This window comes from Corvus hawaiiensis, chromosome 29 (assembly GCF_020740725.1).
Source record: "Corvus hawaiiensis isolate bCorHaw1 chromosome 29, bCorHaw1.pri.cur, whole genome shotgun sequence".
In the NCBI taxonomy this organism is placed as follows: Eukaryota; Metazoa; Chordata; class Aves; order Passeriformes; family Corvidae; genus Corvus; species Corvus hawaiiensis.
In genome coordinates, this window is record NC_063241.1 from 3,402,681 (window position 1) to 3,418,412 (window position 15,732).

Below are 15,732 nucleotides of genomic sequence, written 5' to 3' on the forward strand. Positions count from 1 at the left end.
CGGCTGGCGGGGCGGGGACAGGGCGCGGCGCACTCGCCCACTGACACAAATAGCGGTGTGTGGTCGCGGGGCCGTCAGGGGGCGGGGATTAGCGGCCGTTCTCCAATCGCGCTGCGGGGCTTGTCACGGTGACACGGGAACAAACGAATCAAAATGCAGGAAGCACAAAAGAGCAGAGATGGGGATACGGGATGGCAGTCACACTCTTGTTGATCAGGAGGAGCAATTAATGACAAAAGAAACCAATCAAACTCTTCGACACAGATTTAGAGGCGGAGATTGCGGCTGTCGCCCATTCCTGGACTCTGTTTTGGTAGGAGCGGGCGGATCCTCTCACAGCCAATGGGAACGAGCCGCGGCGGCTCCCGGAAGTGACGCTCAGCCGGGCTCGGGACCGGGGTCGCGCTCGGGACCGGGCCCGGTGTGGCCCCGCTCCACCATGGAGGCCTGGGTGCGCTTCAGCGCCCAGAGCCAGGCCCGGGAGCGCCTCCTCAGGTGCAGCCTCGGCTTCTGGGGCCCAGCGGGCAGACGGGGGGGGGTGCGGGGCAAGGGGGTCATGGAGGTTCGGAGGGGGCGGTCACGGGAGCAGCGGGGATCACGGAGAGCCCGGGGAGGGGGATCACGGGGGTCCCAAAGTCCCGGGGCGGCGGGTGGGCCGTCACGGATGGCTTAGAGCCCAGAGAAGAGGGGTCCGAGGCGCCGGGGTGATGTCCCCAGTGCCCCCTGCCCCCTCCTGACTCTCTCGTTGTCCCCAGGGCCGCCCAGTACGCCTGTGCCTTGGCTGGGGCCGCGCTGATCCGCGCCGGGAACGGCTCCGGGGGCAGCTCCGGGACCCTGAGCCGCCTCCAGCACCTGGAGGCTCATCTGAGCCTGGGCCGCAAGCGTGAGTGGGGGGGGTCAGAGCAGTTTTGAGGGGGGACAGGGCGGCTCTGGGGATCCGGAAACTCTCAGTGACCCCCTCGTGTCCCCCTCCTGCAGTGCTGCGCTTGGGGGGCTCGGCCGAGGCCCTGGGGGGGGCTCAGCGCTCGCTGCATCTACCCGACCCTGTCCTGCGCTTCTGCCTCACCCTGTCCCACCTGAACCGCGCCCTCTTCCTGGCCTGTGACAACGTCCTGTGGGCCGGGAAAACTGGGATCCTGCCTGGCCTTGACACGGACAAGTGGAGCCAGAGGTCCTTCAGGTGTGTGGGGAGAGGTGTCTGGATTTGGTGGGGCATTTGTGAAAGGAAGGTTGGAAAAGCCTCCTCAGGTCTGTCGGGTGAGCAGAGCAGGGAGGTGGGGTTGCCAAGCGAGAGCAGGGAATAGGATTCCTGAGGGAGAGCAGAGAATGGGATTCCCCTGGGGAGAATAGGGAATGGAATTCCCAAGAGAGGACAGGGGGTGGAATTACTGAAGGAGAGTAGGCAATGAGCGCCCCAAGAGAAGGCAGGGAATGAAATTCATCCAGGGAGAGCAACTAGTGAATTTCTGAAGGAGGTCAGGAAAAGGCTTTCTGAGGGAGACTGGGCAATGGAAATCCTGAGTGAGGGCAGGGAATGGAATCCCCATGGGAGAGCAGGTTCCTGCCTGCTGAACATGGCTTTTCCACCCCCCCAGGCATTTCTGTGGCTGTTGGGAGTGGCCAGAGGCTTCTGCTGCCACAGTTTCCCACTCTCTCATCCCTGTTCCCTGTTTTTCCCAGGTATTACCTGTTTGCTTTGGTAGTGAACCTGAGCCGGGACGCCTACGAGATCCAGGTGCTGCTGGAGCGCACAGAGGTGGCCAGGAAGCGCGGGAAGAGCCCAGAAAACAGGCCCCAGCTCCAGGCTGACGGCAGGATCCAGCGTCTCCGGCTCCACCTGCAGCTCCAGCTGCAGCTCCTGCTCCAGGTGCTCCGGGACAACCCTCCACTACTGCTGGACCTGCTCCGGAATGCCTGTGACCTGGTGATCCCACTGGAAAAGCTGGGGCTGTGCCGGAGCAGTCCAGGAATCGTGGCATTCTGTGGCCTCACCTCCTCCGTGCTCTCCATCCTCACCATCCTCCATCCCTGGCTCAAACTGAAGCCGTAATTATCCCAGGAACCTCCTTGGGATGTTTGGGAATCCTGGGGGCTTATCCCAGAGGCTGTGACACCTCCGGAGCTGACTGGCTGATTCCATTCCCATCATTCCTGACTCCTTGGAGCCACAAGGTTCCAGCATTGGATACAACGTTGAATCCCACAGCGACATCAGCTCCCGAAATGTGGTTCTTCCCATTGACTTTTCCAGCAATTTTAGAGGCTCAACATTCCCCCTTTCTGTCTGGGAAGCACCTTTAACATGGAGCCGACTAGCGGGGAATATTTGGGGCTGAAAAATGTGGATCGCTGGGGGCTTCTCACGGTTTTTGGGGTGGTGGGGTGGATGTGAAGCCACGGCGTTGCGATGGTTCCAGTGCCGGATAGTGTATCCAACTGCAAATCGTTTGGACAATTTTCCTGCCTTAGAAGAAATCCGAGTGCAGGGAGAGGGGAATGGGAAGAGTGGGTGTCAGGGATAAATCCATGGCTTTGAGGGAAGATTTCGGCAGGAATTTGCCCTCCTGAACCCTCCCTGAAAGCCTGGGGGAAAGAAGTGACCGGACTGAGTTGCACCAAGCTGAAGGATTACTCCCAGTATTCCCATATGGATTTTTCTCCGTCGGAGAACACGGAGGGGACTTGGCATCCTGAGTGCTTCCCAGCAGATCCACCTCCCTTCCTCTGCCCAGAACCACACAGATCCACCTCGGCTGCACTTCCCTTCCCAGATACCCTGTTCAGTGGCGTTTTTTGGGATAAATCAGAGTGTGGCTGGTTCTCTGTCGGGATTCCCTGCACCCAGTATTCCTGGCGCTGCTGCCTCACTGAATTCCCTTTTTCCCTGGATTCTGTGACACTGGATTGTGTGGGGCCCCAGCCCAGCTCTGATGTCTATTACTAAGCCCTGGACTCAGGGACACACTGGGAGCTGGGAATTATTTAATTCCAGAGGCAGATTATCCTTGTATCTGTCCCTGGGAGAGCAGGAGTATCCTCTTGAAGATTTTTTGGGAGCTCCATACCAAAACACCGTGCACTCCTGGGCCCATCTGGGCTGTGCCAAAGGCTTCTTCCTGGGAAAACCAGGCATTAAAGGCTTTGGAGCAGTGTATATCCCTGTGGGAATTGGGATGGGCGGGAAGTGTTCCAGGGGATCCCACAGTGTCAGTGTAATTAATTAATTAATTTAATTATTAAAGTGCAGCAGCCTCCAGTCCCTGTGTCTTGGGATTTGGGGAAATGCAGGACACTGGGGTGGTCTGGGAATCATACAGTCACAGAATATCCCGAGCTGGAAGGGACCCACTAGGATCACTGAGTCCAGCTCCTGGCCCTGCACAGACAGCACAACAATCCCACCCTGAGAGTGTTGTCCAAACACTTCTGGAGCTCTTGGGGCTGGGATCATTCCCTGGGGAGCCTGTTCAGCTGTTCCCTCGGGTCCTGTCCCTGGTCACAGGGGGCAGAGATCAGAGCTGCAGATTCCCAAAGTCTCCCCTCAGTCTCCTCCAGGCTGAAACAACACAAGTGCCCTCAGCCACTCTTTGTGTGGCCCCTCCGGACCCTTCCCCATCCTTGTGTCGTTCCTTTGGACACTCTCCAGTAATTTAATGGTTTTTTTATGTTGCGGTGCCCAAAACTACCCCCAGGATTGGGGGTGAGGCTGCCCCAGCCTAGAGCAGAGCAGGTCAGTCCCCTCTGGATCCCTGCCTGCTGCCCCCCAGGACATGGATGTCCCTCCTGGCTGCCAGGACACTTCTGGTTCAGACCCAACTGGCCACTGACGAGCAACCCCAGGGCCCTTCCTGCAGCTGCTCTCCAGCACCTCATTTCCCATCTGTCTGTACATCCAAGGTTACCCCATCCCAGGTGCAGGAATGCTGGATTGGGGGCACTGGGATAGGCTGAGAATGCTGGACTGGGAGTACTGGGCTGAACTGGGGGCACTGGGCTGGGACCCTCCTGTGGTTTCAGGGGACTTTGGAGAAGCCCTGGAGCTGGGAGGTAGGGGACATCCCTATTTTTCCCTGGGGTCAAAGGGTGGGCAGAGGGGATACCCAGTCCCTTCCCTGCCCCATCCCATTCCCATCCTGTCTCTCCGGCGTTGCTGTTCCTGCCCCGGCTGAGCCCGGACTCCAACTTTCTGCACCCCAGGGGCTGCCCCGGGGAGGTTTGGGGGGGGAAGTTGTGGTGTGTAAGGTGCGGCAGAGGGATTTTGGAGGGGGATTTGGGTTGTCCAGTGGCGTTTGGGCATTGGGAAGGAGAAAGAATCTGGAGTGGGAGGAGGCTCCCCCTGTGCCCCAGTTTCCCCTGTGATCTGGGCGGGCCCTACCTATGCCGGTGGGGCCCTACCTGGGCGGGGCCGTCCGTGGCCACAGCTGGGGCTGCACAGTCGCTGTTTGTCTGTTTTTCTCCTCATTCCTTATTTTTTTCCCCGAAATTTCCAGCCCATCCCACAGCCGCTGGCAGCACAAGTTTGCCTCTGTCCTAAATCGCAGAGTTTGAATTTTTTTTTTTTTTTTTTTTTTTTTTTTTTTTTTTTTTTTTTTTCCCCTCCCGAACCCACTCAAAATCTCAGTCCGGGAGGTGGCAGTGTCACCCGGAGGACGTGGCAATCCAAAATCCACCTAAATCCACACAAAATCCACCCAAGCCCAAACCAAACCCCACCCAGAGCCCAACGGGGACTCCAAAGACCCCTTATTCCAATCCCCCTCCTGACGGTCCCCACGGGGAAGATCCAAGTGCCACTGCCACCTCTGTGTGGTTTGGTCCCTGGGGGAGACACACGCTTTTCCCACCCCATTTTGCCAGGAAAAGTGAAAAATCCCCTTCCAGCGCCCCCGGAACGCCCGGCGCCCCCCACAAAATCCTGCACCCACCTCCTCCCTTCTTCCCGCTCCCCTTTTTCCTGTTTGTGCCACCTCGCCTGTTTTTTTTCCCGAACTCTTTGCCCCCCACCCCCCCTCCAAAACCACATTTATTTTTAGCAGCCAATTGAAGATGAAGGAGGAGGGAAAATGTACTGAAAAAAAGAGGGAAAAAAAAAGGGAAAAACCCCGGGATTTTGTCCCGGCTGGAGCCAGAGTCACCTTTGAGCTGCAGCACGGCGATGTGGGGCACGGAGAGCCGGGGGATGCTTCTGGCGCTCTTCCTGCTCCCAGGTAACAGCCCCCCCCTCCCCTCCCCCAGTCCCCTGTTTTTGGGCAATTTCGGGGTGTTTTGGGACTGTTGGAGAAGGAGGGAGGGTGCGGAGCCGGGTACTCATTAATCCGAGTGCAGCCACGCGTGGTTCCCCCCCTCGCTGAATGTCTGGGGGGGGGGGGAGGAAAAGGTTGGGGTAAACCAGGCCGGTTTTGGTCATTGCCCCCGCCCAATATATTTTGGAGCTTTTTTAGAGGGAGAAGACCCCTAAATCTCCTTGGATTTGGGGTGAGGGTGGGAAGGGGAACCCGTAAGAGGAGCTAAAACCCGGCTTTAATGGAAAATCTTTTTTCTTCTTTTTTTTTTTTTTTAAAGACAAAAAAGCGCATTTCTACCCCCCCCCCCCGCCCTTCCCCCGGGGGGGTCGGGGCCGGTTAACCCCCCCCCCCGCCTGTCTGCGACCCATTGGGGCCCCCCCACGCTCCCCGCCGCAGTGGAAACTGAGGCACGTGGGCAGCGCTGGGCACCGCGGGGCTTCGGGTCGGGGCTAGGGACTTAATTTGGGTGGCAGAGATGTGTTTGGGGTGCTGGGGGTTCTCCATGGGGTGCCTCCCCTCTTCCCCGCAGTTTCCTCCCCCCCCCAGTGGGGCGCCGGGCACCCCAATCCCCCTCCCGGGTGCCGTTGGATGGGTGCGGGTTGCCCTCCCCACCCTCAGGGCCCTCCGTCACTTCCCCAGGACTCTGTGAGGGATTCAACATCGACGTGGGGCAGCCGCGGGTCTTCCAGGGGTCCCCCGAGTCCCAGTTTGGGTACCGGGTGCTGCAGTGGGGGGGCGATGGGAACAAGTGGTGAGTGATACCCGAGGGGACCCGGGGGAGATGGGAGAGAAGGGGAAAGTGAGGCAGGAAAGGGGAGATTGAGGTGGGACGGGGAGAAGGAGGGTGGGGAAAGGGAAGCTGAAGCAGGGAGGGGGAAAATGAGGTAGGTAAGGGGAAAGTGAGGTAGGAAAGGGGAAAGTGGGGTAGGAAAGGGGAAACGGGAAGGGGGCAGTGAGATGGGAAAGAGGGAACTGAGAAGGGGAGGAGGGAAACTGAGGGTGGGTGGGGGAAACTGAGTCAAAAAAGGGGAGAAGGGAGGGGCAAACTGAGGTGTGAAGACAAAACTGAGGTGGGAAGCAGGAGAAGTGAGTTTGGGAAGGAGGAACTGAGGCAGGGCGGGAGGAGATTGAGGTTGAGAAGGGGAAGCACAGAAGGGCAGGGGCCAGAGCAGCAGGAGGCTGTGGCCAGACGGCTGGACAGACAGACGGAAGCGGCCTCGGTGCCACGGTGTGGGCGGCAGGGCCTGGCACGGTGCCCCCAAAACGTGGCGGCTGGCTTGGAGTAGGGCGGGGGTGATGACATCCCCGGTGTCCACTACGTGTCCCTCTCTGTGTCCCCTCCTTGTCCCTCCAGGCTGCTGGTGGGAGCCCCGTGGGATGGGAATGGTCAAGGTGACATCTACAAGTGCAGCGTGGGACTCCAAAACTCTTCCTGTGCCAAAGCCAGCCTCGGTACCGGGGGGGGGTGGCTGTGACCGGTGAGGCCTGGGGGCCCCACGGTGCTCACCTTGCTTCTGTCCCCATGTCCTCAAGGGGCCGCGGCTCCGTGGCTCCGCAGCAGCGCTGGACACCTTGGGATGACGCTGGTGGACTCCAAGGATGGTGGATTTGTGGTAAGAAGAGCGTCCACAGAGGAAAACTGAGGCATGGTGGGGGATGGAGGAGGGAGATGGACATCACCCACTGTTGTGTCCTCATGTCACCCCCCAAGGCATGCGCCCCACTTTGGTCCCAGGAATGTGGCACCTCTGTGTTCAGCTCTGGCCGCTGTGTCCAACTCAATGAGGAGCTCCAGCTTGTGGGAACCATTGCACCCACAGCACAGCGTGAGTAGGGTGGGACGTACTGGGATGTACTCAGATGTGCCATCCTGGTGTCACCGTGTTCCCTGCCAGGCTGTTCCACCTACATGGACATCATCCTGGTTCTGGACGGCTCCAACAGCATCTACCCCTGGGAGGAGGTGCAGGCATTCCTTGGGAACATCCTGGGACGCTTCTTCATTGGTCCTGGGCAGACCCAGGTCAGGGCGTGGTACCTTGGCCACCACGGTGTCCCCAAGGCTGGGATAGTGTCTCCAGGGCAAGATGATTGTCTCCAGGGCAATGCTGTTGCCCCTGGGGTGATGCCAGCCTTGGAGTGATGTTACTGTCCCTGGGGTGATGCCGTTATCCCAGGGTGATGCCACCCCCGGGATGGTGCTACCCCTAAAGTGATACCATTTTCCCCAAGGTGATGCCATTGTCCCGGGGTGATGCCACCCCTGTGGAGATGCCACCCTGGGGCGACGTCATTGTCCCCAGGACTATGCCGGCTGGAGATGGCTTTGGAGGGGCCAAAAGTGCCCTTTTCCAGGGATTAGGGGTTCCCGTGGGATTTGGGGGAGCTCCCTGTGGATTTGGGGGGATCCTTGGCTCAGGTTTCCCCCCCATTTGAAATGTGAGGTAGGCTGCCATACAGGGAGTGGGTGGTGCACGAGCAGATGCCGGGGCAGCACTCTGGGGATTTGAGGGATGTCTCTGTGGATTTGGGGCTCCCTCTGGCTCTGACTCTCCCTGTTTCAGGTGGGGGTGCTGCAGTATGGGGAGCGGCTGGTGCAGGAGTGGGCACTGGGGCAGCACCCCACAGCCCAGCGCCTGCTTGAGGCCGCCCGGAACCTGACGCGTCAGGAGGGGAGGGAGACACGCACGGCCATGGCCATCCGGCAGGCATGGTGGGCTCTAGAATGGGAATGCGAGCGGGATTGGGAATGGGGGCGGGATTGGGGACAGGACTGACGTCAGGATTGAGATCAGGATTGGGATTGGGAGAGGGAGTGGGGCTGGGATTGGGATCAGAATTGGGATTAGGGTCTAGGTTGCGATCAGGATTTGAATAAGGATCAGTATTGGAATTGGTATCAGGCTTGGGATCAAGTCAGGATTTGGACTGGGGTTGGGGTTGGTATTGGGCTCAGGATCGGGACTGGGATCTGGATCAGGGTTGGGGTTGAGATCAGGGTCAGGGTTGGGAGCAGAGTCAGGATTGAGAAGAGTATTAGGATGGGGATGGAAGAGGGGCTCATTCTGCCAGCCACATTCCTGCAGCACAGAGTCCTTCAGCCCGGCGCAAGGCGGGCGCCCGGGGGCCACGCGGCTGCTGCTGGTGGTGACGGACGGAGAGTCCCACGATGGGGACGAGCTGCCGGCGGCGCTGGCGGAGTGTGACCGGCACAATGTCACCCGCTACGCCATCGCTGTGAGGCCCCTCCCACCGAGCCGCACCCCTGCATTCCCCTTAACCCCGGGGCGGGCTCCTGCTGACCCCTGTCCCTCCCTTAGGTCCTGGGGCACTACCTGCGTCGGCAGCAGGATCCCGAGGATTTCATCCGGGAGATCAAGTCCATCGCCAGCGACCCCGATGAGAAGTATTTCTTCAATGTCACAGATGAGGCTGCCCTCAGTGACATTGTGGATGCTCTGGGAGATCGGATCTTCAGCCTGGAAGGTGCCGGCTTGAGGCTGGGATCCCGGGAAGGGCTGGGAATTCCAGCTGGAAGCACAGCTGGAGGAACAGAGTGTCCTTCCTGCCCCGGTCAGGCACCCATGGCGACAACGAGAGCGCCTTTGAGCTGGAGATGTCCCAGATCGGCTTCTCCATCCATCGCCTCGAGGTGATCCCACTGGGAAAGGTGGAAAATAATCCTCAGCCCATCCCAGCCCTGCTGAGTGTCCTGGGATGGGAGAGTGACATCGGTGGGGGTCGGGGACACTGAGGCATTGTGGTGTCCCCAGGGTGACATGTCCCACCCATCCTGGCAGGATGGGATCCTCTTTGGAATGGTGGGAGCCTATGACTGGGAGGGCGGTGTGCTGGAGGAGAGCCAGCGTGGACGCATTGTCCCACCCCGCGAAGCGTTTCAGGAGGAATTCCCCCTGGAGCTGAAGAACCATGCAGCATATCTGGGTATGGGGGATCCCAAGGGATGAGGGTGTCCCGAGGGATGTGAGGTGAACCAGGCATACTCCATATCCTTGGGATTTGAGATGAATCAGGGATGTTTCATGTCCTGGAGATCAGGGATGAAGTGGGGATGCTCCATGTGATGGATATTTGGGATGCTTGGTGATCCAGAAATGCTCCATGTCCCAGGGGTGCTCCATGTCCTGTATATTTGGGGTGCCCCAGGAACACACTGGGGACCCTGTCTCCCCAGGGCTGTCCCCCCCGCTGACCCTGCTTCCCCCCCCAGGGTACTCCGTGTCCTCGCTGCAGCTCCCGGGGGGGCAGCGCTTGTTTGTGGCTGGAGCCCCTCGATTCCAGCACAAGGGCAAAGTTGTCCTCTTCCAGCTGGACCCCACAGGGACCGTGACGGTGGCCCAGGCACTAATGGGGGAGCAGGTGGGGGGCGGCTGGGGGCCTTGAGGGTCTTTGGGGGGAGTTTGGGCCCCCCACCCCCTCTCAGCCTCACAGCCCCCTGCATCCCCAGATCGGCTCCTACTTCGGCAGCGAGGTCTTGGCCCTGGACCTGGAGGGAGATGGGGACAGTGACCTTCTGCTGGTGGCAGCACCCACCTACCTGAGGGGCCAGAGCAGGGAGACGGGGAGGGTCTATGTGTACCGTGTGGGGCAGGTGAGAGGGCAGGTGTGGGCCTGGAGGGGTCGAGTGGGGAGGTAGCTACACGGTGTGGGGCAGGTGAAGGGCTGGGTAGGGGGCAGGTGAGAGGGGCAGGGAGCTGGGGTAGACAGAGGGATCGGGGTGCTCTGCGGGCAGGGGATTGGGAGGATCAGCGGGATGCTGAGGGATTGGAGGGATGCAAGGGACTGAGGGGATTTGAGGGGGTCGGGGGAACACAGTGGGATTGAGGGGGTGCCTATCCCGTGGGGGTACCGAGGGCCCCTCCGCACCTCCCAGGACCGCCTGATCCCCGCGGGGTCGCTGCACCCCGAGCCGAGGCCACAGGATTCCAGATTCGGCTCCGCCCTGGGCGCGGTGCCGAACCTGAGCCAGGACGGGCTGACTGGAGCCGTGGTGGGAGCTCCGCTGGAGGACGGGCACCGCGGGGCTCTCTACGTGTTCCACGGCGCCCCGGGCACCCTCCTGCCCCAGTACAAGCAGGTGAGACGGCGCTGGGAGCGCTGGGAGGGGCTGGGTGCCACGGTTGCGGTGAGCACAACCCTGTACGAGCCAGTGGCGATGCCACAACGCTGGTTCCCAGCGCATCGAGGCGGCGGCGCTGGGGTGGAGCCTCCGGTATTTCGGGATCAGCGTGGACGGACGGGTGGACATGGACGGGGACGGGCTGGTGGACGTGGCCGTGGGGGCGCAGGGTGCGGCTGTAGTGCTGCGGTGAGTAGGGGTCAGGGGGTCGGGGACAGGGACACCCCGGCCACAGGGATACCCCGGGAATAAGGACATGGAGAAGGACAGAAACATCCCGGGGGGGGGGGCAGGGACATCCCAGGGAACAGGGACTTGCGGGGGACAGGGACACATCCGTAACAGGGAGATGGGGGGATGGGGGCACCCCGGGGACAGGGACACGCCGGGAATAGTGACATGTGGGTTATGGGGACATTCGGGGGGACAGGCACTCCCTGCCTCAGTTTCCTCTTGTGGGAACCTGGGATGCTCCCGGGATCCTCCCAGGGCTCTCCATGCCTCAGTTTCCCCTGTGACAAGATCCAGGGTAGGGCAGGGTGGATGTCCCTGTCCCCACATGATCCCGATGAGATTTCAGGTGTGACTGTGTCCCTCAGGTCCCGCTGGATCGTGCAGGTGTCCGCGTGGATGTCTGTGGAGCCGGCGGCTGTCAGTGTCACACGACGGAACTGCCAGCGCAGCGGCTCCAGCGCTGTCTGCCTCCGGGCCCGGATCTGCTTCTGTGCCGAGACACGCACACAGAACCCCATGGACATAGATATTGGTGAGTGTTGGCAATGGCGGACCGCAGGGTCCTTGGAGCATTCTTGGAGCATCCCCGGCTGTCCCTGGAGCATCCCAGAAGCATCCCAAAGGGTCCCGGAGCATCCTTGGAACATCCCAGGGTATTACCAGAGCATCCCTGGCTGTCCCCAGAGAATCCCAGGGTGGGATCCTTAGAGAATCTGGGAGCATTCCAGGAACATTCCAGGAGCGTCCCAGAGTGTCCCTGGAACATTCCTGGAGTGTCTCAGGGTGTCCTGGAGAATTCCTGGAGCATCTCTGGAGCATCCTGAGGGCCCTGGATCATCCCAGGGTGTTGCTGGCGGATCGCGATGTCCCTGGAGTGTCCCACGGGCGTTCCCTTAATCTTTCCAGACCGTATATATGGTGATCCTGGACCACCCCTGGAGCATCCCAGGGTGGCCGTGGAATCTCCCAGGAGCATCCTGCAGTGTGCCTTGAATATCAACAGAGCACTCATATCCCTGGAGCCCCACTGGAGCACACCACAACATCCTGGAGCATCTGAACCTTCCCTGGAGCCTCACCGGTGCAGCCCAGCGTGTCCCTGGAGCATCCCAGGACCTCCCTGGAGTCCCACTGGAGCATCCTGGGGTGGGGTGCACCCACTCCCACAGGTGTCTTGGTCCCTGACCTGCTCCCTTATCCCCCAGATCTCCGGTACAACGTATCCCTGGAGGAGCGGATCCCAGGATCCCGTGCTGCCTTTGACTCGGGCGCCCGCCGGCTGCTGCAGCGCCGAATTGAGTTCCCACTGGGAAGGCAGAGCTGCGTCCGCGTCCCCTTCCACGTCCTGGTCAGCCCCAGGACTCCTCCCTGCCCCATGGGAGGGCTCTTCCCACCCCCCATTCCCAGGGTCTGACTGGAATGAGGCCGATGGGATCCCTTGATTCTGCAGGACACCTCAGATTACCTGCGGCCCCTCAGCCTCACCCTCACCTGGGCCCTGGATGCAGCTGCGAGGTCGGTGCTGGATGAGGCATCTCCCACCACCATCCGTAAACTGGTGGGTACTGGAAGGGGTGTCTCTGGACACTGGGATCATCCCCAGACACCAGGATCACCCCTGGCTCCTTCCAGATCCCATTTTTCAAGGATTGTGGGGACGATGATGAGTGTGTCACCGACTTGGTGCTCAAGGCCACCACGGACATTGTGGGCTCCAGGTACCCCCAGTGTCCCCCCAGTGTCCTCATGGCGTCCCTGGGATCCCCTGTGACCCCCCCGGCCTCCAGGCAGAGCCCCCACATCCTGCGGAAGGGCCGGAGGCGGATGCTGGTGGAGGTGGAGCTGGAGAACCAGAAGGAGAATGCCTACAATGCCAGCCTGTGCCTGCACCTGCCCGGGAACCTCCACTTCTCCAGTCTCGTGCTCCAGGTACAGCCTGGGGGTGGGCCCAAATTCCTGAGGAGCCCCTCCAAACTCTCCCACCAGGGCAAAGATGGAGACCCAGGTCTTTGGAGAACCTCGAGGTCATTCTTGTCCCAACCCATTCCAGGTGGGATGGGTTGGAGTGCATTGGGTCCCCAAAACCATTTCAAGTGGGACAGCGGTGTATGTTGTGTCCCCAACGTCTCCCAGGTGGGAGCTGGGGGTCCACCGTGTCCCCAGCTCATTCCATTTGGGACATGGGGGTCCATCGTGTCCCCAGCCCCTCCTAGGTGGGAGATCAGGTTCCACTGGTCCGCTGTGGCCCCCCCAGTATCCCCCTGTGGGGGTCTATTGCTGCCACCTCCCAGTGCCCCAAGTCCCCCAACTCCACGTCCTGGCCCCCATCGTGTCCCCCTGGCAGGATCCCAGCACGGTGAAGTTGGAGTGCTCAGCCCTGGGGGGCCAGCGCCAGCACTGCAGTGTCGGGTACCCCGTCTTCCGCTCACAGGCCAAGGTAGGACGCCTGAGACCCCCATGAGCCCCTTGGGACCCCCCCCAAACCCCCACCACACCCGTCTGAGCCCCCCCAGGTGTCCTTCACCCTGGAGCTGGAGTTCAGCTGCTCCGTCCTTCTGGACCATGCCGAAGTCATGCTCCAGGCCACCAGGTAGGGGTATGGGGGGAGTGCTGAACCCTCGGGGAAGGGGCCCCACCCCCGGAGTGTGGGTGGAGTCTGGGGATCCTCCCGAGTGTCCTCCCTGTCCAGTGACAGCACCGAGGCAACACCAGAGGACAACGTTGTCACGCTTTCTGTCCCCATCCTCTATGAGCCTGACCTGTTCCTGTCCAGGTGGGGCTGGGAGAACATGAGGCAGAGCGGGGGGATCACAGAGGGGGACACACACGATGTGACCCTCCTGTGTGCCCCCCCCCCAGTAATACCGACCTGCATCGCTACGAGGTTCATCCCCTTGGCACCTTCACCCACAGCTCCGGCCCCGAGTTCACCACCACGGTCAAGGTGAGATGATGGGGGCCCGGAGAGCGGCACCCAGGGGAGCCCTGGCTCATCGTGCGCCCTTCCAGGTGCAGAATTTTGGGTGCTACCCCATCCAGAACGTCACACTGCACATGGCCCTACCAGCACTGGGCCACCGCCAGGCCACCATCCTGTCTGTCACCCGTGTCCTGGTTGACAACGTGAGTATGGGGGACACTTAGGAGGGTTCCAGGGCGGTCCCTGCGCCCTCCCTTTGAACTCCCTCTCTCCCTCCCCAGGCCACTTGTGTGCTGCAACCCCCCCCTGAGGGGACACAGGTGGTCCCGGTGCCCCCTGAGGCCCTGCGGCACCTGGACAGGCTGGTAGGGATTGTTGCGTCTTCCCCCCCTCCTTCCCTCCCCCCCCCCCCCGAGGATTTGGAGGGTTCGGGGGGGTCCCCACAACTCCCCCCCAAATTTTTGCCCCCCAGGACTGTTCCAACACCTGGTGCCAGGAGCTGAGCTGCCGCTTGGGGAGGCTGGAGCGTGGCGGGGGAGTCTCTGTCCAGCTCCTCCGCACTCTCCATGACAGCTTCTTCAGCGGAGTGAGTAAAGCGGGGGCATGCAGGGGATTAGGGAGTCCCCCTGCTCCAAGGAGGATCCCGGGTGGGGGACGAGGCTCAGACCCCCCCACCTTTTCCCATATCCAGGTGAAATTCCAGAGTGTGAGGATTGTCAGCAGTGTCTGGCTAGGGGTTGCGGGGGGCGTGTTGGTGCTGGAGAAGGGGGCGCAGCGCAGGGAGGTAGGACGCCCCCAATTCCCCATTTTCCCCCCTCCATCCTTGTTTTCCTCCCCAGATTCCCCGTTCTCCCTCAATGCCTGTTTTAACCCCCATCCCTGTTTCCCCTCTTACCCTTGGCTTTTCCTCCGAAATTCCTTCTTTCCAGCCAAGTCAGTTTTCTCCCCCAAATTCTCTGTTTCCCCCGTCCTCATTTTTCCTCCCCAAATTCCCTGTTTCCCCCCCTCTCCCCCAGTCCTCATTTTCTCCCCCAAATTCTCTGTTCCTCTTGCCAATCCCTGTGTTCCTGCAGCTGGTGCTGGAAGTGCTCCAGGGAAGGCGGGTGCCCGTGTCCCTGTGGATCCTGGGGGGCAGCGCCCTGGGGGGGCTCCTGCTCCTGGCGCTGCTCAGCCTTGGCCTCTGGAGGGTGAGGGGGTCATTATGCCGCTTTGGGTGGGGTGTGATGCCACCCGGGAGGAGGGGGGGGGGGGGCGGGTCGTGATATCACCTTGGGAGGGCTATGATATCACCCTGGGGGAGGGTCACAATGTCACCTTCAGAGGGTCATGATGCCATCCCGAGGGGGAGGTGTCAATGTCCCCCCGAGGGAGGACATTTCCACTCCCCCAATCCCTTCCTCTTCTCCCCTTGCCTCCAGCTGGGATTCTTCTCCCACCGGAAGCCCTCCCGGGAGGAGGAGGACGAGGAGCACTGAGGTGGCAGCTCTGCTGCGGGAGGACATTCCGGAACCTCCTGGGACACATTCCGGGGCCATCCCGGGGCTCGGGACTCCTGGGCACGCAGAGGGATGAGGCTGGTGGCCCGAGGGTGGAGCCAGAGGGTCTGGGGGCACATGTGGAAGTGGGAAAAGTGGGAGTGAGCCGGAATGGAGCAGCTCCAGCAATAAAGCTCCGGCCTGCGGTACTGCCGTGTCCTGCATCCCCATGCACGCAGATGATCTGGGAACAGGAATGCTTCTTTATCCAGGGAAAAACCTCCAGACTGATCCCAAATACAACACAGAAGGATGGGGGAGATCCAAATCCCAGCCCTCTCTGGCTTCAGACTTAAATCCAGGTTAAATCCAGGACCACAGGGAACGAATTCCTGATTTCCAGCACTATGTGGAAGAGGGAAGAAGTGGAAACGGGAAGTGCGTGGGTGTGGCCCCCCCAGAAATCCACATCAGGGGAGCTGGACATGCTGGGTAACAGGGAAAAGCACTGGGATAAACCCAGGATCCAGCTGGATTTTCCCAGTCTCTGTGGATCTGCAGTCCTGTCCCAGCTCCGGTCCCAGGACTGGGGTGTCCCTGTATCCAGAAGGGCTTCCAGCAGAGCAGGGAGGGGGGACAGGGACAATGTGTCCCAACAGAGTGGGAGGTGTTTGGATA

The 15,732-nt window shown here is 60.9% G+C and overlaps 2 protein-coding genes across 2 annotated transcripts; both read left to right on the forward strand.

Moving 5' to 3' along the window:
• The first annotated feature begins 357 nt into the window (after positions 1-357).
• Positions 358-3,256, forward strand: PEX11B (peroxisomal biogenesis factor 11 beta). Its single transcript, XM_048289041.1, has 4 exons — positions 358-495; positions 756-883; positions 979-1,180; positions 1,681-3,256. The coding sequence occupies exons 1-4, from the start codon at positions 440-442 to the stop codon at positions 2,048-2,050; spliced, it is 756 nt and encodes a 251-aa protein (XP_048144998.1). The 5' UTR covers positions 358-439; the 3' UTR covers positions 2,051-3,256.
• A 1,812-nt stretch (positions 3,257-5,068) lies between these two features.
• On the forward strand, positions 5,069-15,294 carry ITGA10 (integrin subunit alpha 10). The gene is made up of 30 exons (XM_048288796.1): positions 5,069-5,207; positions 5,925-6,036; positions 6,640-6,737; positions 6,819-6,898; positions 6,997-7,111; positions 7,181-7,308; positions 7,850-7,998; positions 8,372-8,522; positions 8,606-8,771; positions 8,864-8,937; positions 9,086-9,230; positions 9,517-9,665; positions 9,754-9,897; positions 10,180-10,383; positions 10,484-10,614; positions 11,025-11,191; positions 11,865-12,007; positions 12,110-12,217; positions 12,292-12,377; positions 12,447-12,588; positions 13,004-13,096; positions 13,173-13,249; positions 13,349-13,432; positions 13,519-13,603; positions 13,669-13,782; positions 13,861-13,944; positions 14,052-14,165; positions 14,271-14,363; positions 14,596-14,766; positions 14,998-15,294. The coding sequence occupies exons 1-30, from the start codon at positions 5,156-5,158 to the stop codon at positions 15,052-15,054; spliced, it is 3,516 nt and encodes a 1,171-aa protein (XP_048144753.1). The 5' UTR covers positions 5,069-5,155; the 3' UTR covers positions 15,055-15,294.
• The last annotated feature ends 438 nt before the right edge of the window (positions 15,295-15,732 follow it).